The sequence below is a fragment of the Herpailurus yagouaroundi genome, unplaced genomic scaffold (genome assembly GCF_014898765.1).
Source record: "Herpailurus yagouaroundi ecotype Mexico unplaced genomic scaffold, PumYag 161, whole genome shotgun sequence".
In the NCBI taxonomy this organism is placed as follows: Eukaryota; Metazoa; Chordata; class Mammalia; order Carnivora; family Felidae; genus Herpailurus; species Herpailurus yagouaroundi.
In genome coordinates this window covers 10,827,203-10,851,109 of record NW_024412402.1, presented here as the reverse complement: position 1 = coordinate 10,851,109, position 23,907 = coordinate 10,827,203, and the positions used below count along the sequence as shown (strand labels likewise).

Genomic DNA, 23,907 nt, shown 5'->3' with positions numbered 1-23,907 from the left:
AAAAAAAAAAAAAAAGAAAGTAATCACTTATTTGTAAACACAAAACCGTTTCCTTTGCCTGGTCTCATTTCTTTTTTTCTTTCTTTCTTTCTTTCTTTCTTTCTTTCTTTCTTTCTTTCTTTCTTTCAGTTTCTTTGGTTTTGAGAGAGACACAGAGTGCAAGCAGGAGAGGGTCAGAAAGAGAGGGAGACAGAATCTGAAGTGGGCTTCAGGCTCTGAGCTGTCAGCACAGAGCCTGATGCGGGGCTCAGACGCAGGAACGGTGAGATCATGACCTGACCTGAAGTCAGAGGCTTAAATGACTGAGCCATCCAGGCGCCCCTGGTCTCATTTCTTGAGTGGCCTGGGCAAAGAGACCCACCAGCAAGCAGCGGCCTGTTTTAAATTCTTAGGCTCCTCTCCCTCCCACTTATTTTTGCCCTCCTTCCCTTTACATTCCTGCTACTTGGAAAGGCAGTGAGGCAAACAAGGCCTCACGCTTTAATATTTTTTTAAGGAACAGGGGCACCTGGGTGGCTCAGTTCGTTAAGCGACCGTCTCTTGATTTGGGCTCAGATCATGATCTCACTGGTTCCTGAGATCCAGCCCCCACATCCCTGCTCTGCGCTGACAGAGCTGAGCATGCTTGGGATGCTCTCTCTCTCTGTGTCCCTCTCTTTGTCCCTCCCCCAATTGTGCCACTCCCTCTCTCTCAAAATAAATAAATAAACATTAAAAAAAAAAAAAAGGAACAACTTAGCCATTCTCTCCCTAGGACGGGCACAAGGTGCAGGGTTATTCCCTTGCATGAGTGGATGTTTTAAAATCTGGGTGGGAGATGACATTCTAAATTTAAATTTATAACAAAAAAGTTGTAAGGGGAACTTTCTTCGTGATCTCAAGAATAGGCTCTTTACACTTCTGTACTACCTTTCCATTGGCTGTGTGAAAATAAACAAAGACGACCAAAGAACAGGCTATTTATTCACTGCTTGCTAAGCGAGGGAGCCGGCCACCTTCACTTAGTTTGGTACTCAACGGCAGGCAGGGAAAACGGGGAGGCTTGAGGTGTGCTCTGATTGGAGGTTGTTGGCCTGAGAAGCCGGAGGCCGGCTAACCGGAAGAGGCGCTGTTCTGTGATTGGTTTGGGGAACATATTTGGCTTTCTCTGATTGGCCCCGGGTTGGAAGCAGGGGCAAAAAACCGGGGAAGCTGGCAGTCAGTGACCAAGCGCTGCTCGTTCTGGGCCCGTCACTGCAGAGGCTGTGGTCTGGCTTCCCAAGCCGGTTGCTGCAGAGGTGGAGGGTCGGAGTTCTGTTGTCGCACACGGTCTGGCCACTGTCCTGTACTGTCTCTCGGCTGGGGGAGACCCAGGTTTTTCTCTTCTCTTGACCTAGGAAGCTTCCCAGCTTCAAATTTTTGTTTTAGCTGGGACAAAATAGCGCTCCCGACGCATCAGGACACGACAAGTATTTATGGGCACAAATACTGGAATAGCTTCCTAGGGAGAGTCAGGCCTGGGGAAGAATCGCCCTCCGCCTTCTGGTTCCTACTTCCACCAGAAGTGACTCCTCAGCAGCTCTCCCTTCCCCTCGGGACAGGCCGGCTCCCCCCCCCGCCGCGTCTCCTGGCCTGGCCTCCCGGGGCCAGGCAGGTCGCAGCCCCGGGCCCCCGCGCGCCCCCATCCCGCGTGCCCCTTCCGGTCCCCACTCCCGGGCGCGCGCCGACACCTCCGGGCCACCAGTTCCGCGCGTTCCTGGATGGAGCCGCGCCCGGAGGGGCTCGGACGCGACACCCCGGTCCTGCAGCAGCCTCCGCGGCCCGCGGGGGACGTCAGGTCAGCTCTCCTGTCCCCCCGCCGCGCGGCCCGGACGGCTCGTTCTCGGAACGAGTCCTTGCTCAGGAACAAGCAGCTCCTCCTCTGGTCACAACCCCCGATTTCCACTGCCAAGGGGCGAAGACAGGGTGGACTCTTCCCGGCCACCGTGTCCCCCTCGTTTCTCCTCAGCTGTGGAAAAAGCCAGCCCCGCTTCCCGCTCAGAAAGGAACCCGTATTGCCCCCTCGAGTCTCCGTCCTCGGGGCCCCCATCTGTGTGAGAGCACGGCCGTCCATTTTCTCCTCAGGGAGGTTCCCCGGCCCGCGTTCCTCCGGCCGCGAAGCCGGGAGGCCGTGACTCCGAGGCTGGCGCGCCGGTGGCGGAGCTCTCGCCATCTTGTCTGTAGGAGGAGCCGCGGCCGCCGCCGCCGCCATGCGGACAGGCAGGGGGAAGGGGGAGGCGAGGGGGAGGGGGCGGCGGGCGGGCGGGGGAGGGGCAGAGCAGCCGAGTTAGCTCAGCCCGGGCGGCGACTCTGGCGGCGCCATGAGAGCGGGCAGCGGCGGAGGTAGGGCTGGGCGGCCGGAGAGCCGGCGGGCGCGGGCGGCCCTGCGGAGCGGCCCCCGGAGCGGGGCGGGGGCGGGGGCGGGGGCGGGAGGAGGAGGCAGCGGCGAGGGGCCGAGTGGGGGCGGGCGGAGGTTTCCGAGGAGGAAGGAGCCGCCGCCATTTTGGGAGCTTCGAGTCAACAATAAAGGACCGAGGGTGCCGAGCGGGAGTGGCCTCGGTGGTAGGACTCGGGCCCGAGCCGCGGGGAGTGGGGTGAGGTGGTGGGGTCGAGGCCAGCGGTGCGGTCGGGGCCGCGAGAAGCCCCTCGGCTGGCGTGGGGGGCGCTCTGAGGCGGAGGCCTGAGGCCTGGCCGGGCCCCGGGGAGGAAGGCGGGCGGCGGACGGCTGCCGTGTGGGGTGGGGGCGCCTGAGAGGAGTCGAATATGGGAATGTCGTGCGCGGCGGGGTCCGGAGAGGGAGCGGGCGGAGTGCTCGGAGGAGCTTTATGGAAGTCGAGGGGATGTGGGACCACAGGGGCGGCAAGGACTTAGGGGGATGGTGGAGGTTATAGGGTACGAGGCGGCCCTATAGGGGGCGGCAGGGATATGCAGTGTCGGAGGGCTCGCTTTGGAAGAGGACCCGCTGCTGTTTGGTTGGAATAAGGCCTCGTAGGTCGGTAACAAGAGACCGATTGTGGAGCCCCCGAGTCGTGGAGGAAAAGAGGGGCTTTCTGACTTTAAGGGTTTCTCTTTGGGGCCTTACAGGGGGAATCCCTATTGTTTTCTGTCCGCGGAGTTGGTTCCCTGCTCTTGTGGCGCAGATGCGATTACAGGGCCCCAACCCCTTTGTGTTGATGGTCACAGGGGGCTCAGTTGAAGTGTGTGAGGATTTTTGGGGTGGGGGGGCGTACGGGGGGAGCGAGAAATTATTGCTCCACTATTACGGGGCTCAAATCACTGGCTTGTTTCTTTCCCTTAGCGCTCGCCCCCTTTTCTCTTCCACGGTCCCCTCTTCCCCTCGAAATAAAACAGTCACTCCAACTTGCAGACCAAGCTTACAGAAACTGCGCCGCATTTGCAAACAAAAGCTCTTGTCTGAGATGACGATACTGTTTTGGGTGTGAAACTGTCAATTGCTAACTACAATCTGGGAAGCGCTGTAATTAACTCGGCAAGGGGCTCCTCCCAGCTAGTCTACGTTTCGTTCGTATTTTTGAAAATGTAGAATGTAACTTGCAAGGCTAAATTGGGAAGGGGTAGGAGGATTATTTCCTTCTCTGAGACATAAAGCTGCAGTGCAGGTTTTGGTTCAAGTAAGAAGGGAGTACTAGTTACATTTTGGATCTAGGGAGATAGGAGTTCTTACGTGCTGGAGGGACAATAATGATATCTTTTAATCTTTAGAGGCTGCCCTCTTCATCCTCTTATTGCTTTGCAAGCGAACAAGTCTTGTGTGAACTCCGTGATATTGTTGATCATAATATAAACCTGTCAATACAGGAAACTGTTTAATGCCTTGAAATGCTATTAACCACGGTCTGCATAAGGGATCAGATTCTAAGAGACTTAGAATAGACAGCTTTGTATATATAATAATCAGGATTTGCTTGTCAGCAACTTTATTTACAATTTTTAAAAAAGACATAACCAGTTGTCTTTTAGAAAAGTTCTATTGTTTTTGAATCCTTGGTGTTTGGCCAGAAAATCAACACCAATCAATAAGCTGGTGTATTTTTGTTAAGAAATATGAAGGAGTTTAAAAAGAACCCAAGAGAGTAGTCCTTTATTTTCTGGCCTTTGTGAATTGTTTTATTTAGTACATTGTAAAATAAGAGTTTGATTTGGGAAATAATTAAAAATGGCAGTTTGGCCAGTTCTTTTTTAAAACAACTATTAATTAGTACTCTGGATTTCTTGGAAAGTTTGGTTAAAGTTACTAGTGTATTTTAGTTTTTACCACATTTTTTTTCAACAGGCAATTTCCTTTTTGTGTTTTTATAGATAAGTATATTTAATAACAAAGCAAATATTTCAAGTTAGGATATACTTTTTGAAAAGTGTTACTGGCAATGTATGTGGCTAATAGTTTTTTAGTATTCAAATTTTATTAAGGTGGCTAAAGATTTTCTTGGCTCTTTCTCAAGCAAAAGATTGTGACATACAGACGTATCTCTTGACTACTTCAGCTATAGTTTTAAAGGGCAAAACCTAAGAGAAAAAAGAAAATTTATTTTTCTTCATGAAGTTCAACTTCTATGGTTGAAATTCATAAAGGCACAAATGTGGGGTTTTCTCCCTGAAAGCATAAAGTGAAGTCAAAAGCTCAATTTCAAGAATTCTCAGTTGCTGTCAGAAGTAGGGGAAAAAAATTAACACATTGTCTTGCCTTGTTCTAAGATGTGTATTGTAAATTTTACTAATTTTACAATTAGCAAAATTGTGTGATACTTCTTTGAGTTGTAATGCAATTAAGTGTAATGAATCATTGACTTTTAGAGGTGTCAGGGACTTTTAAAGAATTCATGAGGGAGGAAACTGAAGGGAAGATATTATCATTTGACAACTAATGCTAATTTAATCACAATGTCTTTTTACCTAATCATCTTTGGGTTGCCTTGAACTGACAATTTAAGATGTTTGAGATTGGTCTCATTTGGCCTGGTTTTTGAGGCAGTTAATCTTTGTGTGTCTCTCGTAGCATGGTTAGTTTTGGTCTAAGTAGATCTATATTTTTAATTCTTTAATAGAGTGATTTCCTCTAAAGGGGTTGTTTAAAAGGGAAAGTTTCTAACTTTCCTGTGTTTGCTAATTAAACTTTCTCTTTGTTTCAGATTGAAGTGAGTGAATTCAGATACATAACTCAACCTTGTTAGAGGGCTTTTTAAAAAATAAAAAGTTGATTCGGTGCATGAGAGCAAGTTACTGCTGCTTACCGTTCAGAGACTTACAGGTGCTTGCCTGCATTGCAATAAAGGACTCATATATTGAGCAAGACTTATATTTATCTCTTCGTTTTGGAGAGCCTAATAAACTGTTATTACAGTTTCTCTACTGACTTTCAAAAGTTTTGAAGTTTGAAAGAGACACCTTTACAATTAATACAGCATGAGCACGGCCAGAACAGAGAACCCTGTTATAATGGGTCTTTCCAGTCAAAATGGTCAGCTGAGGGGCCCTGTGAAGCCCAGTGGTGGCCCCGGAGGAGGGGGCACACAGACACAGCAACAGATGAACCAGCTGAAAAATACCAACACAATCAATAATGGCACTCAGCAGCAAGCACAGAGTATGACCACCACTATTAAGTAAGTGTTAGAATAAATCAACACACTTGGGAGACCAAGGAGATTTCTTTTTGTTACTTTGTTGACTACTTTATACCTTATTTAACCATTTTGATTGCAAATAGAGGACAGATGGCTTTGTATTATGGGCAGTGGGTATTTGCAATGGAATAATGTATTTTTGTCGTAATTAATACAGGCTTGTTAAATAACAGACACAGATGATATATATTAATTTTGTATACATTACTTTTTGAAACATTTCTGGCTTTCATAATTAGCTCAGATTCATCTTGTTTTTGCCAGTATGGCTTTTTCCCTAGTGTTGTAACTGTACCTTACCCTAGATGAAGTGGCAGTTAGAGCCAATTTCAAGTTTTAAATTTAAAGACTTATCCAGCCTTCTGAGTCATACTTACTGAGAGGAAATTTATCCATAACTTTTTTATTATTTTTTTTTCAACATTTTTTATTTATTTTTGGGACAGAGAGAGACAGAGCATGAACAGGGGAGGGGCAGAGAGAGAGGGAGACACAGAATCGGAAACAGGCTCCAGGCTCCGAGCCATCAGCCCAGAGCCTGACGCGGGGCTCGAACTCACGGACCGCGAGATCGTGACCTGGCTGAAGTCGGACGCTTAACCGACTGCGCCACCCAGGCGCCCCAATAACTTTTTCTTTTTTAAGATAATGTTACTTTATTTTTTTTTAAGATTATGTTACCTGTAGTTTAGTTTTGTTTTATAAGCTTTCTCGTTTTACACATATACAGTATTACAAGCTGTTATGTATCATAGGGAACTCAAGATTTTGAACTCATGGAAATGTACATCTCTGAATAGTCCCAATTCCCTTTGTTGACTCTTAAAAACTTAGGAGCCTCATCTTACCACAGAATAATTTTTTCTTTTAAATCTGCTATTTGTCATCTAAGTGTACACTTTAAATTATTTGAATGATAACTATCACTCTAGACATTCAGTTAATAGACTAGAGATTCAGTTAGTTCGACTCTTGATCCCACCCTATGTTTGGCTTTATTAAGATTCTAGTCATAGAGATTGATTTACTCTTGAAATCTTCATATGATGAAACTGCTTCACTGAACTAAAGTGTATGTATTACTAAAACCTAGATCTTCTCCGTACCTAAGAAGCACTTCTAAAGAAAAGAAGCCCTTGAATATCATAGAGATGGTTACTGGTATGTGATTTGCTAGTGACCTGTAGAAATTAACTTCCAATGGAATTGATTTGGTCATTGAGAGAATTGGCATCAATACATGTTGTTATTTCTTGTGCATATTTTATGATTTTTAAGGTGAATGCTTTAGTATAGAAATCAAAAATATTTTCTAAATTGTAGTTTCTCTTGACAAAATATGAATAGGTTAGCAAAATTTAGGACATCTTTAAAAAAAATTTTTTTAATGTTTATTTTTGAGAGAGAGGGAGACAGAGCATGAGTTGTGGAGGAGCAGAGAGGGAGACACAGCATCTGAAGCAGGTTCCAGATTCTGAGCTGTCAGCACAGAGCCCGACGTGGGGCTCGAACTCACGAACTTTCGTGACCTGAGCTGAAGTCAGGCGCTTAACCAGCTGAGCCACCCAGGAGCTCCTAGGCTATTTTTAAACATAAAGCTGTGTTATTTCATTATTTTCTACTTAAATTCTGGCTTGAGACAACAGTAGATTTTGCTTTCTCTCTTTTGCTCATCCTGGGATTAATGGTTTCTTTTTAATTCTGGGTTTTTTTTGTTTTTTTTTAATTTTTTTTTTTTAATGTTTATTTTTAAGAGAGAGAGAGCCGGGGGAGGGGCAGAGAGAGAGGGAGAGACAGAATCCGAAACAGGCCCCAGGCTCTGAACTGTCAGCACAGAGCCTGACGCGGAGCTCAAACTCAAGAACCACAAGTTCATGACCTGACCTGAAGTAGAAAGCTTAACCGACTGAGCCACCCAGGCGCCCCTAATGTTTGTTTGTTTTTGAGAGTGAGTGAGCAGGAGAGGGGCAGAGAGGAAGGGAGACAGAGGATCTAGAGGATCTGAAGCAGGCTTCCGTGACAATAGAGAGCCCAGTATGGGGCTCAAACTCAAGAACTATGAGATCATGACCTGAGACGAAGTTGGATGCTTAACCAACTAGCCACCCAGGTGCCCCTAATTCTTTAGGTTCCTTAAATCTCAGTTTGTCCTCTTCCTGTGAAGCTTTCTAGATCCCATCACTGTCTTCAGAAATCTTCTAATACTTATCTTTATCACTTATTTTCTCTTTTTAAATAGTTTGGGTTTTTTCTCTTCTAAGATTACAAGTTCCATGTGGTAAGATTTTCCATTGTATTTCTGCATTTTTATTCACTTTATATTGAATTTGACAGCGGCAAGTTAGCCTACTAGGATGTACAACTAAATTTTTTGTTCAAAAACCTTGGTGTGTTTTGTAGGCAGAGGTGAAAGACTTTGGTACCCTTGGAATTAGTAGCAAATAGTTACCTGTGTTACAGTATCTTAAATTACATGGGTCTTAGCTTTAAGGAAAATGGCTCATCTTTCTAAATCAAGACTCTTGAGATGTTTTGAGGGCTCTGATCATATAAGAATTGCTGTAATGAAATCAGTGAAAACTTTTGTTTATTTTATAAAAATGACACAGTGGAAAGCATTGTCTGCTTTATTGACATTTTTTTTCCCTGTTAGATGCTTTGGGTGTAATTTGAAGTTTTCACCTGAGCAAAAGGGAAATTTGTTTTACATGTTTCTCTTTCATGATTTCAAACATTCTCAGTAAAATAGATTGGGAGTTGTTCATTAACAGCTAACGCTGGCTTCTTATTTTGCCAGGCACTGTGCTGAGTGCTTTGTATAAATTATTTGCTATAATTATTATTATTTTTAATGTTTATTTATTTTTGAGAGAGAGAGAGAGAGAGACAGAACATGAGCAGGAGAGGAGCAGAGAGAGAGAGGGAAACACAGAATCCGAAACAGCCTCTAGGCTCTGAGCTATCAGCACAGAGCCCAACGCGGGGCTTGAACTCCCAAACCGTGAGGTCATGACCTGAGCCAAACTCAGGCGCTCAGCCAACTGAGACACTCAGGTGCCCCATAATTTTTTTTTTTTTTTTGATGGTTATTTTGAGAGTGCATGCAGGAGTGGGGAAGGGCAGAGAGAGAGGGAGAGAGAGAGAGAATCCCAAGCAGGCTCTGCACTGTCAGTGCAAGCCAGACACAGGGCTTGATCTGAGGAGCCATGAGATCATGACCTGAGCTGAAATCAAGAGTCTGACACTTACCCGACTGAGCCGCCCAGGCATCCCCTATTTGATATAATTCTTAACCCATTTTATATAGGAGAGAATTAGAGGCTTAGAAAGGTAACTGCTGCAAATCACAGAAATAATAAATAGTAGAGTCAGGGCTTGACCTGGTTTGAAACCTAAAGTTTTGAAACTTTAGAGCGCTTAGTTTTAACTAGTCATCAGAAGTTAGAAACTCAGATGCTAACTTACAGGAGACTGTGCCAAATGAGAGGGTACTTACTTGTTCTGACTAAAGGAGTCTGCTGCTTGATTTAAACTCCCAGTTATTAAGCTCTTTCAAACTGTTGACATGCAGAAGTTTGGAACTAGTGTTGATGAAGCTTCCACTTTTTTCAAGAAAAGCCAGAATGTGGACTTTTATATGAAATCTTTTAATGTTTAAATGTTGGCAACTAATTTAAATGAAAACACACTATGTACATCAAACAAAACACGTGGGTTACCAGTTTTGAGAACAGTTGTACTGTATATTACACTGCTGACTCTTGATTTCGGCCCAGGTCATGATTCTGGAATCATGGAATAGAGCCCTGTGTTGGGCTTTGCGCTCAGTGTGGAGCCTGCTCAGGATTCTCTCTTTCTCTCCCTTCCTCTGTCCATCTCCCTGGCCCGGGTACTCTCTGTCCAAAAAAAGTGGGGGTGGGGGGTGGTTAAGTGCCTTATTCCCTTCTTTTTATTTATTTTTTTATTTTTTAGGTTTTATTCATTTAAGTAATCTCTATACCCAACTTGGGGCTCAAACTTATGACCCTGAGATCAAAGAGTCACATGTCCTTCCAGCTGAGCCACCCATGGTGCCCCTACCTGTTCCCTTCTATTTTTGATTATTTTTAAATCCTCTCTAGATTGTTGTTCTTTTGTAAGAAGAGAGGTTTTTCTAAAGCTGTTTGTCTGTTAACCGTATTCTGAAGTAAATAGCAATACGTTACACTTACTGTTTATTATAATTATGGTGAATCATCTTTGTATTATTAGAAGAGTGATACTGTGGGGGCGCCTGGGTGGTTCAGTCGGTTGAGTGTCCGACTTCGCCTCAGGTGATCTCGCAGTTCGTGAGTTCGAGCCCCACGTTGGGCTCTGTGCTGACAGCTCAGAGCCTGGAGCCTCCTTCAGATTCTGTGTCTCCCTCCCTCTGCCCCTTCCCCGCTCATGCTCTGTCTCTCAAAAGTGAATAAACATAAAAAAAAAATTAAAAAAGAAAAGAGTGATGCTGTGAATTCTCATGCTTCAATTTTACTGTATTCTCTGTAGACCTGGTGATGACTGGAAAAAGACTTTAAAACTCCCTCCAAAGGATCTAAGAATCAAAACTTCGGTAAGTTGGTTGTAAAATTCAAGTGGAAAAATGGTGTGGAAACTCTAAAAATGAGGTAGTTACTTAACAATAGGCATTGTGTATTTACTCTGAAATAGGTTGAAATGGTTGAAATTATATAGATTATATATGATGAATTGCCAAAATTTTTCACTGTTTGGAGGAATTCTATTAATGCAGTAATGTGTGTCTGTATATTAAATACTGTGTTTACACGTGTGTATTTTATCTAACTTACAGAGTACTTTCATGATTTGCAAGGCATTTTCTCAAAATTCTCTTTTGCTCCCACCGACATAGTAAGATTCAGGTTAGGTATTAACCCTGTTCAGTGGATGAGAACAAGGAAGGTTGAAAGGTTAGTTCTCTTAGCACAGTGTTCCCAGCTAGGGGTGATTTTTGTCCCTTAGGGGTCATTTAGCAGTAGCTAGAGACATTTTTGGTTAACTCAGCTGGTTAAACTCAACTGGGGGGATGCTACAGGACATCCCCTTACAACAGAGAATTTTCTGGCCCAAATGTCAATAGTGCTAAGTGTGAGAAACCTTTATTTAGGATAGGATATTTGTAGGCAGTGAGTGGGAGTTAGGGTTTGACTTCACATCTTGTGATTTGTAAAAATAACAGTATTCTACCAGTCCTCAGAAGAATATGACCGTAGGGTGGCCTTTCCCCAAAACAATTTATTTTATTTTTTAAATGGTTATGTCTTTATTTTGAGAGAGAGAGAGAGAGAGAATGAATCCCAAGCAGGCTCTGCGCTGTCAGTGCTGGGCCCAACTCATGAACCTGTGAGATCATGACTTGAGCTGAAATCAAGAGTTAGCTGCTTAACCCACTGAGCTATCCAGGCACCACTCCCCAAAACAATTTTCATTTTATTTTAATTCTTTAAATTTAATGTTTATTCTTGAGAGAGAGAGACAGAGCATGAGTTGGGGGGTGGGGGTGCAGAGAGAGAGGAAGACACAGAATCTGAAGCAGGCTCCAGGCTCTGAGCTGTCCGCACAGGGTGTGACATGGGGCTAGAGGAACCGTGAGATCATGACCTGAGCCAAAGTCAGCCACTTAACCAACTGAGCCACCCGGGCACCCCCCACCCCAAAACAATTTTTAAACGATTTGTGTGTGTGTTAAAGAGTAGTTATTTATTCTTTAGGAATTACTCTTTAGGAATACTTGAAATATAGATCGAGACAAGCAATTTGCATATATTTATATTTTAAATGGGGTAGATAAAAAATTAGTCCCTGAAACAAATTTTCTTAAGCATACTAGCTACCTAAGGAACACAGTTGTACTTTATTATTTTGTTGTTGTTTTATTTCTTTTGTTTGTCTGAGTAGGATGTAACCTCCACAAAAGGAAATGAGTTTGAAGATTACTGTTTGAAACGGGAGTTACTGATGGGAATTTTTGAAATGGGCTGGGAAAAGCCATCTCCTATTCAGGTATGTTTCTTGTTTTTATCCATATAAAATATTGTGAGTTAAGCAATCTATACTTTTTGATCTGTGTGGGTGATACAGTTATCCAAGACTTTTGTGTGTGTGTGTGTATACACATAGGCACTTTTTCTGAACCTTTTAAGGATAAGTCACAGAATCATGGCCCATTGCCTCTAAATATTTCAGTGTGTATTTCCTGAGAATAGGACTTTTTTTTTTTTTTTTTTTTTTTAAATAAGCTCTGTGCCCGGCGTGCAGCTTAAACTCACAACCCTGAGATGAAGAGTAACCTGTTTACCAACTGTGCCAGCCAGGCGCCCCTAGGTGCCTGTGAGTAACCGTAGTATACTTACCTTTGGTCAGTTTAATACAGTATTTTTATCTCATCTGTCATTTGTATTCTGATTTTTAATTGACTCTAAAATATCCTTTATAGGATTTTTTTTCTTTTCTGTACAGGATGCATCCTAGAATCAGGTTTTTCATATTATGAGCCTGTATTACATATAATTAGTTACATTTCTTTAACGTTTTACAGTTGTGAGCATTTCCCTAGTCTTTTTTTTTTTTTTTTTAAATGTAGAACATTCCTCATTTTGGGTTTGTCTCCTGTCTGTATGTGATGAGACTCAAGCTATGCATTCTTAGCCAGGATACTGTAGAAGTCATGGTCTAGCCTTCTCAAGCTACCTCATTGGGAGGTATATACAGTGTCCATCTGTTTCTCAATGGTGAATTTAATTTTGGTTACCCTCTCAAGGTGGTGCCTGATTTTTTTTTTTTTTTAAGTTTTTATTTTGAGAGAGAGAGTGTGTGCACATGCGTGAGCAGGGAAGGGGCACAGAGAGGAGAGAGAGAATCCCAAGCAGGCTCCATGCTGTGAGTGTGGAGCCCAATGCAGGGCTCAATCTCACTGTGAGATGATGACCTGAGCTGAAATCAAGTTGGACGCTTAACTGACTGAGCCACCCAGGCACCCCTAATTAACTGTTTTTTCCCCCTTCCCTTAAAACTAATAAGCAGTCTATGGGGAGCCTTTAAGACCATGCAGGTATCTTACTCTTCCATCAAAATTTCCCCTTAGTCTTAGTATCCATTGTTGATTCTTGCATACTTTAATCTTTACTCTGGTGGGTAATGATGGATTTCCAATGGTAGTGCTCCTTGCACGTTTGGCCTTGTGAAGAAGAGCCTTCCCATATCTTTTCATGTAGCTATGTGTTATCAGTGTGGACACATGAATTTTTTTTCCCCTGGTGGTATTTTTGTGGCCAAATTGTCCCATATTTGGCTATGGTGAGCTCCTTCAAGCTGGTTTCTGTGTTTTTGTAATATCCCGCCGCGCCCCCGGCCCCCCCCGCTTTTTTTCTGATAGACTATCTTTTGGAGCAATTTTAAGTTCATAGCAATTGAGCAGAAAAGGTATTTCCCATAAACCCTGGTCCCTACTCATGCATAACTTCCCATTTTCAACATCCCTCACATGAGTGATATATTTATTATAACTAAGGAACCTCTTTTAACCTTACCTAAAGTTTGTAGTGTGTTTATAGTATGCATTAGTGTTCACTCTTGGTGGTGTACTTTCTATAATATGCTGTACAAATGTATGCTGACATGTACCCATCATTGTAGTATCACACATAGTAGTTTTACTGCCCTAAAAATCCTCTGTGCTCTGCCTGTCCACTCCTCACTATCCCCTCTTTTTCCTTGAGTACTTCCTTTTTGGTATATCATGGTGTCAAGCTTATCTGCACCTATGCTATCCCAGCCTTGGAATCAGTCATTTCTCCAGGGAACCCTGATTGTCAGTGGGACAGCAGTATTAGAGACTTACATCTGAGTACTGAGTGCACTGTTTGCTCCTTGACTCTTTAGGTGGAAATGTGTATGTGCACACACATACATGTAGGCATAAACATGCATGTTAATTGACAGTGTTGGTTCCAGGCTGTAGTAAGGACAAACCCTGTGACAATGAGCACTTTTTCGTTGAGCAAACATGTACTGAGTGACCCAGAAAATGTTAGACACTGGAGATACTGTGATGAACAAGACAGATAGGGTTCCTGCCCTCACAGCCAGGTGGATGAGACTACTAACTGTACAGATAATTTCAGTGTGCTGTGATGAGCCCTCTTCTAGTTGAAATTGTGTATATGTGTAGCCATTAAAAGAAGATGGAATGACCTGGAAGAAGTGATCCATATTCTAAGCCAGAGATACTGGGATAGCGATTGCCTAGAGATTCTAAACTTTGTGTGCCTTTCTGGACGAACTAAAGAGGTTTATTATGGTTGGAGAAAGTATCAAGATAAGGTTATATATCATCAGACAATTTGAGTACATACATTAAAAATACTTCGGAATTTATTTTTATATAATGTAGTTCATGTTAATCCATTTTATCTACAGGGATGAAAGTTTTATGAGTCTTCTGTTATAGGGACTGTATCATTCAACTTTGTATCTCCAGTATTCAGGTGCATGGCAGGAAATGGGCCTTCTGATACTCAGTAGTATTTATTTAGAATGTTGTGAAATTATGGTTTGCATGTCCACATGCAACCTTGGTCTGTAGAACTATTGAACAGCACTAGCTTTGCAGTCAGACTGTCCAGGTTGAATTCCCAACTCCCCTCCTTTCTAAGTTGATTATTTGAGGTATCTCTCTAATCATCAGTTTCCTGGCCTGTAAAATTGATATAACAGTATATATGATATATATTATAGAGTTGTTGTGAAGGTTAAGTGAGGTCATTCATGTTAGTATGCTTGGTATAGTGCCTCGTAGATGTTGAATGCTCTATAATTGGTATGGGTTGTTATTCCATAGACTTGTTTTATGAACAAAGGAAATGGGGGAGGCAGGAAGGAATAAATGCCCCTGCCTTCCTCAAAAAGAAAAAAAAAAGAGACAGTGGTTCATTTAGGAGACTGAATTCTTAATGGAGCCTTGCTAGCTCCTGTTTCCCACCTAATGCAGGGCTTGATCTCACAAACCGTGAGATCATGACCTGAGCGGAAATCAAAAGTTGGATACTAAACCAACTGAGCCACCGAGGCACCCCTAAAATTGACATTGTTGTTCGTGTCTGAGTATTAATATAACATAGAGATCGTTATCTCTCTAGCCACTTAACTAGTCTCACATCTAGCTTTCTCTGTAAAATAAAAATAAGTGATCTTCCTCACAGGGTTTTTGTGAGAATCAAATGCAGTTTGTAAACAAAATATATATTTTTTAATGTTTATTTATTTTGGGGAGATAGAGTGGGGGAAGGGTATAGGGAGAGGTAGACACAGAATCTGAAGCAGGCTCCAGGCTCTGAGCTGTCAGCACAGAGCCCCGCGTGGGACTCGAACCCACAAAGCATGGGATCATGATCTGAGCCGAAGTAAAACACTCAACTGACTAAGCCACCCAGGTACCCCTGTAAACAAACTATTTTGACATAGTAAAGCAGTGTACAGATACAAAGTATTATTTTAGATACCTGGGACCACAATTCCCATTGTCTTTTTCTTCACTGTTGTTTTGCCTGAGAATCTGTGGAAAATACAAGATGGTCCTTAGAATTAATTCAGTTTAACAAACCATAAATATTAAGATTTTGAAACAAAGAAATTTAGAAACCCTCTAGTAAAATCTAACCTCATGACTGGATGTCTTCTATTCATTCTGTTCTTACCTACTTTTCTCTCCTTGTTTTCCAGTTGTTTTTAAGGTGTTCTATAATACTTAGTTTTACAATGTTGTCCAGACATTTTTTCCCCAAATACAAAAGCCTTTTGGATCAGATGGGTGTCATCTGCATTTGAATCTTTTTTTAAGAGATGGTGACTTTGTTGGCTGTAAGATTATTGGACAATGAAGCACTTAAAATTACATTCTCAAAAAAGATTGTACCCTGACAGTCTGGAACCATATATACTACAGATTGCTTCCACACATCTTTCTTTGGTGCAACCATCTGTGACTCTAGTTCTAGTTCTGAATGCTATCCCCCAGAGCTAGCATAACTATGCCTTTCTAAAGGCATAGCTTTATAGGAGCACAGACTTCTTTGGAAGGCCTAAGAATCTACTGTTTTATTCTGCTTAACATCGTGAAGCCTTACAGAGTCAACTCTTGAACAACAAGGGTTTGAACTGCATGGATCCACTTATACACAGATTTTTTTTTCAGTATTGTAAATGTGTTTTCCTTAGAACGAACTTAGTATTTTCTCTAGCTTACTTTATTTATTTACATATAACGTACAAAATGTGTTGATTGTTTACCTTACCAATATCAGGCTTCCAGTCAACGGTAGGCTGTTCGTAGTTGTAGAGGAGTCAAAAGTTATTTATACATGGATTTTTGAGTCTGCCGCGATGCAGAGGGATGGAACGGGAGGGAGGGTAACAGTGCCTGTAATTCCCTCATTCAAGGGTCAACTGTTTACTTCGAGATGGTTGAAAATGACAGCTCTTACTGCTTCCAGACCCTACGTACAACCTTTGAAGACTTTTTAGGTAATGACGAAATGGCAAGTAGTCCATTATTGAGGGAAACATGGAAGTTCCTTATTGTTGGCAACAAAATTTCTCAACTATTTTGAGAAATTATTTTGTCAACCAGGTCTAATAAAAATTGATAGTTTATTGTTGATAGCTAGGAATTATAGCATCCTTAATCCTTTGCAAATCATTCCTTTTGCTAATGTAGATTTCTTATGACTCTAGGAATTGGTTTCCTAACTTTGCAGAAAAGTGTTTTAAAAGTATTTCCTCATTGGTTACTGTGGCAAAATTGGAGTGTGTTCCTAAGTTAGAGATATTTTTGAAATTATTATCTTCCATATCCTTTTTTTTGGGTAGCACTAGATACCTATGAGAACCATTGCCGTTGTCTGTGACCATACCACCCTGAACATGCCTGATCTCATCTGATTTCAGAAGCTAAGCAGGTTTGGGCCTGGTTAGTACTTGGATGGGAGAACCATTGCCATCTTCTCCACCATAGTCCTACTATCTTTTCCCCTGAGATTAATATTGTTAAGGCTCCCTAGCACTAGGAGGTAAAAAGAAGCAGCTACTCCAAAAACAGCTAATTGGGCAATTTTCAGTTTTTTTAGGTAAGACACTTTTGTCAAATGCCTCTCAGTATTAGGAAATTGGGAAGTATACTGTGCTTTGGTTGTAGGCAACAGAAACCAACTTGGGCTGACTTAAGCAAAGGGAAATTTCTTGAAAGAGTATCAGAGGAGTTCACAAGAGTGAGAAAAATCTGGAGAAACACACTTGGAATAGACCAAGAACTGAGTCAGCTGTGAAGGGCTTAGAAAGCTACAAATTGTTATAGGATGTACTTTAACAATTTAAATTCTAAGAAGGGAGCATGGAGCTGGCCTGGCTTCAGTTGATGTCTCCTCTTTGGCTAGAGTGTCCGGTGGGGAGATGCAGTTCCTCAGATGGAAGTTAGGGTGCTACTGGGAAAGGGAAAATGAATCCTAGGGTAACCAAAACACAACGAATACTTAGTGGATAAGTCCCTAGACCTTACAGTGGAACATGGACTTGGGGAGATAAGGTGGCAAAATCAGACCTCAGATTGTAGGGTTGTCATGGGTTTTTTGATAACTTGATTGAGATACAAATCCCATATCACAGAATTCACACATTTAAAGCATATAATTCAGTGGGATAGTATATTCACAGTTGTGCAACTGTTACTGCAATCAATTTTAGAAAATTTTCATCACCTCAGAAAGAAGCTGCTTTAGCAGTCTCACTTCATTTTCCCCTAGCCCTAACCAGCCACTAATCTTAGTGTCTCCATGGATTTGCCTGTTCCCCACATTTCATCTAGATGGAATCCTAGCATATATGGTTTTTTGTGAGTGGCTTCTTTGACTTAGCATTTTTTAGGGTTCATCCATGTTGTAACATGTATCAGTCCTTGCGTTTGTATTGCTGAATAATAATTCTGTTGTATGGCTATACTACATTTGGTTTATCAGTCGACAGGGTTTTTTTCTGCTATTAGCTATTTTGAATAATGCTACTGTGAACATTCACGGACACGTTTTTGTGTGGAGAAGTTTTCATTATAAAACAAAGTACCTAACTTGAAAGGATATAAATAATATAAAGTATCTGAGTGCCGGACACACAGTAAGTTTTTAAAGTTTTTTGTTTCGTTCCTTCTTTCTTTTCTCCCTGGTAGCTCCCATGATTTTCTCTTGGGTTTCAAAGCTGTCTGAACCTGACTTGAATTCTCTTTCTTCATATTACCTAATCTTCCTAGGAAACAGTGGTGAGAGACTGTGTGGATGTATTGAATTCCCTGCTTGCTAATCATAATGGTTACCATATGGGGCAAATATATGTGTATCTTAAAGACTAGTTTACTTGGTTTAAAAAACAAAAAAACTTTAAACAGTTTCTGTAGACTATAAGCCCTTATCAGAGAGTGCAGGGGAACAGAAGTCAGTGCCTTAATCCAAGTTAAAAGGTGAACCCAAAATGGGAATTAGGATACCCCTAAGCTAATTCTGACCTGCCTCACTTCATTAAAAGTTTTATTCTTTTTTTTTTTTTTTTAAATTTTTTTTTATTCAACGTTTATTTATTTTTGGGACAGGGAGAGACAGAGCATGAATGGGGGAGGGTCAGAGAGAGAGGGAGACAGAGAATCGGAAACAGGCTCCAGGCTCTGAGCCATCAGCCCAGAGCCCGACGCAGGGCTCGAACTCACGGACCGTGAGATCGTGACCTGGTTGAAGTCGGACGCTTAACCGACTGCGCCACCCAGGCGCCCCAAAAGTTTTATTCTTTTAAAGAACCTGACTCCAGGGCTGCTTGGGTGGCTTGGGTCAGTTAAGTGTCCCAACTCTTGATCTCAGCTCAGGTCTTGATCTTAGGGTCGTAAATTCAAGCTCCATGTTGGGCTCAGGGCTGGGTGTGAAGCCTGCTTAAACAAATAAAGTAATAAAGAAAAATAAAGAACCTGACTCAGGATGTCACTGGGAGACCCTTTTATCCTGCCTAGAACTGAGTAGTGTGCATGTAGCCTATTAAAAACTGTAGAAGATAGGGCACCTGACTGGCTCAGTTGGAGAGCATGCATCTCTTGATTTCGGGGTTGTGAGTTCGAGCCCCATATTGGGGGTAGAGAGTGAGTGAGTAAATAAATAAATAAAATGAACCATGGAGGTAATAGGCCTCCAGAGCAACTGAAGATTAACAGAGTTGACTCAAAGTAGGAGGAGATTAAGACCAAAGAGTCAAAGCCAAGGATTTTTCTTTGACCTGCTTTACTGTGATAAGCAGAGTGCTTAATGCTGGTTGTAGGAAGAGAGGGTAACAGAGTATTGTCATTGGACCATTTTTTACGTTGTTTTGGCAGCTGTGTTTCTTTTTCTGATAATATGGAACCCATCTGACTCCTGTGATGGGTTCTAGGTAGAATGAGTACCACAGTGGAAAAAAATGCAAGTAATGATGTTTATTACTTAAATGTTTGTATAATAACTTTAAAGTGCTAGAGATACTTCTTTTGGTTATTAGCTCAGGCATAGAAACTGTTAAAGTGTTAATAAATCTCTTTCCTAATTTATTTTCCTAATTTTTTGGTTTTAGAAATTAAAATTTTTAGTTTTAGAAATGGAAGTGTTCTGCTTCCTCCCTGTTGATACCTATTCTCATTTTTAAATTTCTCTCCGTATATGAATAATTTTCAGTAATTTTGGGGAGGCCTTTGCTATTTAGGTGATTTGTCCAAATAGGAAATGTTATCTTTACAAAATACACTTGACACAGTAAGCTAAATGTGAAAGTGAAAAGTCTCTGATGTGACCATCGATGGAGATAACTGGAATAGAATTGGGCCTCCAGTTGAGCACGCTTCAGGACAGAGAAGTTGCATGTGAAAACATTGACATTGACATTGTGAACTTATGTAATAAAATCAAATAGGAACTAAAGTTAAACTTTCTAGCTGATTCCTATTTTTTGCAAGGATGGGCTGCCCAAGGCACAATTTTTCATTGTGTTTAAATTTAAATTGGCTTCCTAGTCTCAAAACGTACAGTCTTACCTTTGTATTCTTTGTATCACTTCTTCTCCAGTTTTTAATTGTGAGATGTCCTTTGCTTTTTTTGTTTATTCAAGTCTTATTTGTGTGTCAGCCCAGGTTCCTCCTTTTCATTTGTTGTTTTCTTTGTTTAGATGCCCAGCTTCCTTAGGCATACACATTCTTGCACGTACAAATTCACATATACAGTTTGTATTACATTGGGATACAGCTTATACTGTATGCAGTTCTGATCAGTATTGGTTGGCAATGTTGATGACATTGGCTGGTAATTTACCTCTGCCTATTCTTGTAAAATGCAAATGTGAGACACTTTAAAGTTGTACCAAAGAGGTATACCTTCAGTGCATTTAAAGAATAATTTCCTTATTAATTGTTTTTATTCATGAGTAATTTTCATTTTCTTGTCTCTTAGGAGGAGAGCATTCCCATTGCTTTATCTGGTAGGGATATCTTAGCTAGAGCAAAAAATGGAACAGGCAAGAGCGGTGCCTACCTCATTCCCTTACTTGAACGGCTAGACCTGAAGAAGGACAATATACAAGGTTAGTTTTGTTTGTTTTTTTTTTTAAGTTTATTTATTTATTTTGAGAGAGAGCACAAGCTGGGGAGGAACAGAGAGGGAGAAAGAGCGAATCCCAAGCAGGCTCTGCACTGCCAGCGCACAGCCCAATGAGGGGCTCAAAAGTCATGAAGTGTGAGATCATGACCTGAGCGGAAATCAAGAGCTGGAGGCTCAACTGACTGAGCCACCCAGGTGTCCCAGTTAGTTGTTTGTTTAAACTAAAAATTGCAGTTTGCACCTTGGAGCTATGTGGAAGATGTTACCATCTTTTTTTTAGTCAGAATTTATATAATCTGGAGTTAGTATTTACCTATCCTTTCACAGCTTGGGGCCCAGTTGTCTTACAAAATATCCAGTTTTTGGAAAGATTTCTAGTTTTCAGAAGAGTTTTACATATTACACAGTTTTGATAACATTCCAGTGAAATAGGCAAAATAAGCATTATTGCCTTATAGATAGGAAAGCTAAGATCATGAGAAGTTATCTGACATTGCTACTTAGAAATTATGGAACTGAGTTGTTTCTTGTGGCACCTGTGTGTCTGCAAGAGCTCATGAACTTTTTCTTCTGTATAAAGCCTTGTGGTTTTGGAATTTTAAGAGCTTAGGAAGTAGAGAAGAAAGAAATTTCCACAGTTGTACGCAGAGCAAGCTAATAGAGTTAGTTTTTTTTTTTTTTTTTTAAGTTTATTTTTAAGAGAAACAGAACGCAAGTGGGGGAGGGGCAGAGAGAGATGGAGACACAGAATCCAAACCAGGCTCCAGGCTCTGAGCTGTCAGCACAGAGCCGGATGCAGGACTCGAATTTACAAGCCATGAGATGATGACGTCAGACACTCCACCAACTGAGCCACCCAGGCATCCCATAGTTTTTGACCTCTAAAGCTTTTTCTTAAATTTTCATAAATTGGTCTTGATCTATAATGATCATTTCTTCCATTTTCCTTTTACCTACTTTCATGTGATTTAAATGGAACCTGGGCAGCAAGAGTTTTCTATTCAGGTGTTTAGACTAGTGAATCTTTTGGTGAAAAATTAATAAACTTTGGGCTAGTTTTTACCAACTCAAAGAACCCTTTAAAGGTTTGTAACTAAGGAGTACCAGGTTTATATAGCAGTGCTGCTGAGGAAAAGTCTGAATCTGCAATACTGTAATAGGTGGGTTTTTTTGTTTTTTTGTTTGTTTTTTTGGTAAAGGAAATTTACTTACTTGACTTTTCAGAATCAGGCCTATTATGATTCAATTTTCTAAAATGTCCTGAGTATCTAGATTGCAAGGGGCAGTATTTCTGTAGCTTATTAAAAACTCTTAAAATATGTTTTCTTTTTTTTCTGTTTTCTAGCAATGGTGATTGTTCCCACTAGAGAACTTGCTCTACAGGTCAGTCAAATTTGCATCCAGGTCAGCAAACACATGGGAGGGGCCAAAGTGATGGCAACCACAGGAGGAACCAATTTACGGGATGACATAATGAGGCTTGATGACACAGGTAGGAAATGATTGCTCTAAGGTGGCCTGGCTCTAAGTGGAATTACAGACACAGGTGTTTCCTTTTAAACTTACTAAAAATTGTTTTTGAGAATTAAGGACCAGAAACATTGCAGTAGAAAAATGAGTAAAGGAAATGACCATTTCATTCGAGAAAAAAGACAAATTGATATTAATTGGAAGGATATTCAGCCTTCCTGGTAATTTTTTTAATGTAAATGAAAACAGCAATTTGATACCATGCCTATCCAATTGGCAAGACTAAGAAATAGTAGTAACCAATAATAAAAGTTTGAGAAGAAACAGTCTATCTTGTAGCATGGGGGTATAAATTGATACAGTCTTTATGGTGAGCAGTTTGTGATTATGTTTTGAAATTAGGAGTGTATATATTCAAGAATCTTTCCTGAAGAAATAGGCAAATGCAGGGCCAGGTTAGTGCAGTATGGTTTGTAGTACTAAAAAAATTGGAACATCCTAAACGTTAGTGGAGATTGGCTAAATACATCGGGGTGTAGTCTGAATGGAATTCCCCAAAGCTGTTAAAAAATTAAGCTGAACTGTATTCATTTTCATTAAGAGTTCTCCAGGATACATCATTAAGTGAAAAAAGATAACAAAACACCAAGCATGAAATTAACTTATATAAAATTATACATAAAGTTCGAGTCAGAATCTTATATATGGTTGTCATCTGGTAAATTACTTACCATGTGCTTCATACTGCACAGTTACTTAAAATGATTGTCTCATTTCATCTTTGTAATAATCTTCTGAAGGCCATTCCTCTAGATTAGAGGGAAGCAACTGTACCAAAAGCCTGGTATGCCTTTGTTATTCATTGGGGATTGTTTTAATACAAGTATGCCCCTTATTTGGAGCAGGTGATTTGGGAATCTGTTAGCTCACCCCATGTAGAAGTGAAACAAGTATTTTCTGGCCAACCTAAGATGAAATGAAAATCCATATCCTAAAACATGTCTTTTCCTGTTTGTATTATTCCTACCTTTACAGCAGTGTTTCTGATAAAATATGTATGATAAATCTTTATTGTATCATGTTTGCCTAAGCTAAAATTAATGAGAATACATATTTTCTAATTTTGTGTAGTGCATGTGGTGATAGCTACCCCTGGAAGAATCCTGGATCTTATCAAGAAAGGAGTAGCAAAAGTTGATCATGTCCAGATGATAGTGTTGGATGAGGTAATGTCTCTTTATTTGGAAAGTATTATTTTGTGCTTTGTTTAGAACTGTCAGTGAATGAAGCAAAAGCTCTTTGTGTTTGTGAACCTTTTTATTTATTTATTTATTTATTTATTTATTTATTTATTTTTTCAACGTTTATTTTTACTTTTTGGGGGACAGAGAGAGACAGAGCATGAACGGGGGAAGGGCAGAGAGAGAGGGAGACACAGAATCGGAAACAGGCTCCAGGCTCTGAGCCATCAGCCCAGAGCCTGACGCGGGGCTCGAACTCATGGATCACGAGATCGTGACCTGGCTGAAGTCGGACGCTTAACCGACTGCGCCACCCAGGCGCCCCTGTGAACCTTTAATAAATGCATGACTCTTGTCAATTCAAACTAATTTGCTTATAAAACCCATTTAACTTTTTAAAGGCAATAGGTGATAGGTATTTATAGGAAAAGTTCAGCCTTGGGTCTTTTTCTTAGGGATGCCAGATAGTTTGTAAGTTTTGTTTTTATTTTTCAAGAAAAGTAATTGTTGAATACCTTAAAGCCAAATTCATTCTAAGTCTCTTTCCAATCAGTAATACGTCTTAAAAGACATGTAATGTCTCTCACTCCTCGTTTAGTATGTCTTCTTTTCTTTTTCTTTTTTCTTTTCTTTTCTTTTCTTTTCTTTTCTTTTCTTTTCTTTTCTTTTCTTTTCTTTTCTTTTCTTTTCTTTTCTTTTCTTTTTTCTTTTCTTTTCTTTTCTTTTCTTTTCTTTTCTTTTCTTTTTCTCTTCTCTTCTCTTCTCTTCTCTTTCTTTTCTTTCTTTCTTAAGTTTATCTGTTTTGAGAAAGAGCAAGTGAGAGTCCCAAGCAGGCTCCATGCAGGGCTC

General features: G+C 41.0%; 1 protein-coding gene across 5 annotated transcripts in view; it reads left to right on the top strand.

Annotated features, from left to right (window-relative positions):
- Positions 1-1,799: 1,799 nt before the first annotated feature.
- The window catches only part of DDX6 (DEAD-box helicase 6), a 36,458-nt gene continuing 14,350 nt past the window's right edge, over positions 1,800-23,907 (top strand). For 2 of the 5 annotated variants that reach the window (XM_040483227.1, XM_040483223.1), the window contains exons 1-7: positions 2,471-2,580; positions 5,169-5,642; positions 10,191-10,254; positions 11,601-11,705; positions 20,201-20,330; positions 21,693-21,839; positions 22,949-23,043. In XM_040483227.1, the coding sequence (XP_040339161.1) occupies positions 5,443-5,642; positions 10,191-10,254; positions 11,601-11,705; positions 20,201-20,330; positions 21,693-21,839; positions 22,949-23,043 (741 nt within the window). In that variant the 5' untranslated portion in view covers positions 2,471-2,580; positions 5,169-5,442. The other 3 variants (XM_040483225.1, XM_040483224.1, XM_040483226.1) reach the window with 3 other exon arrangements.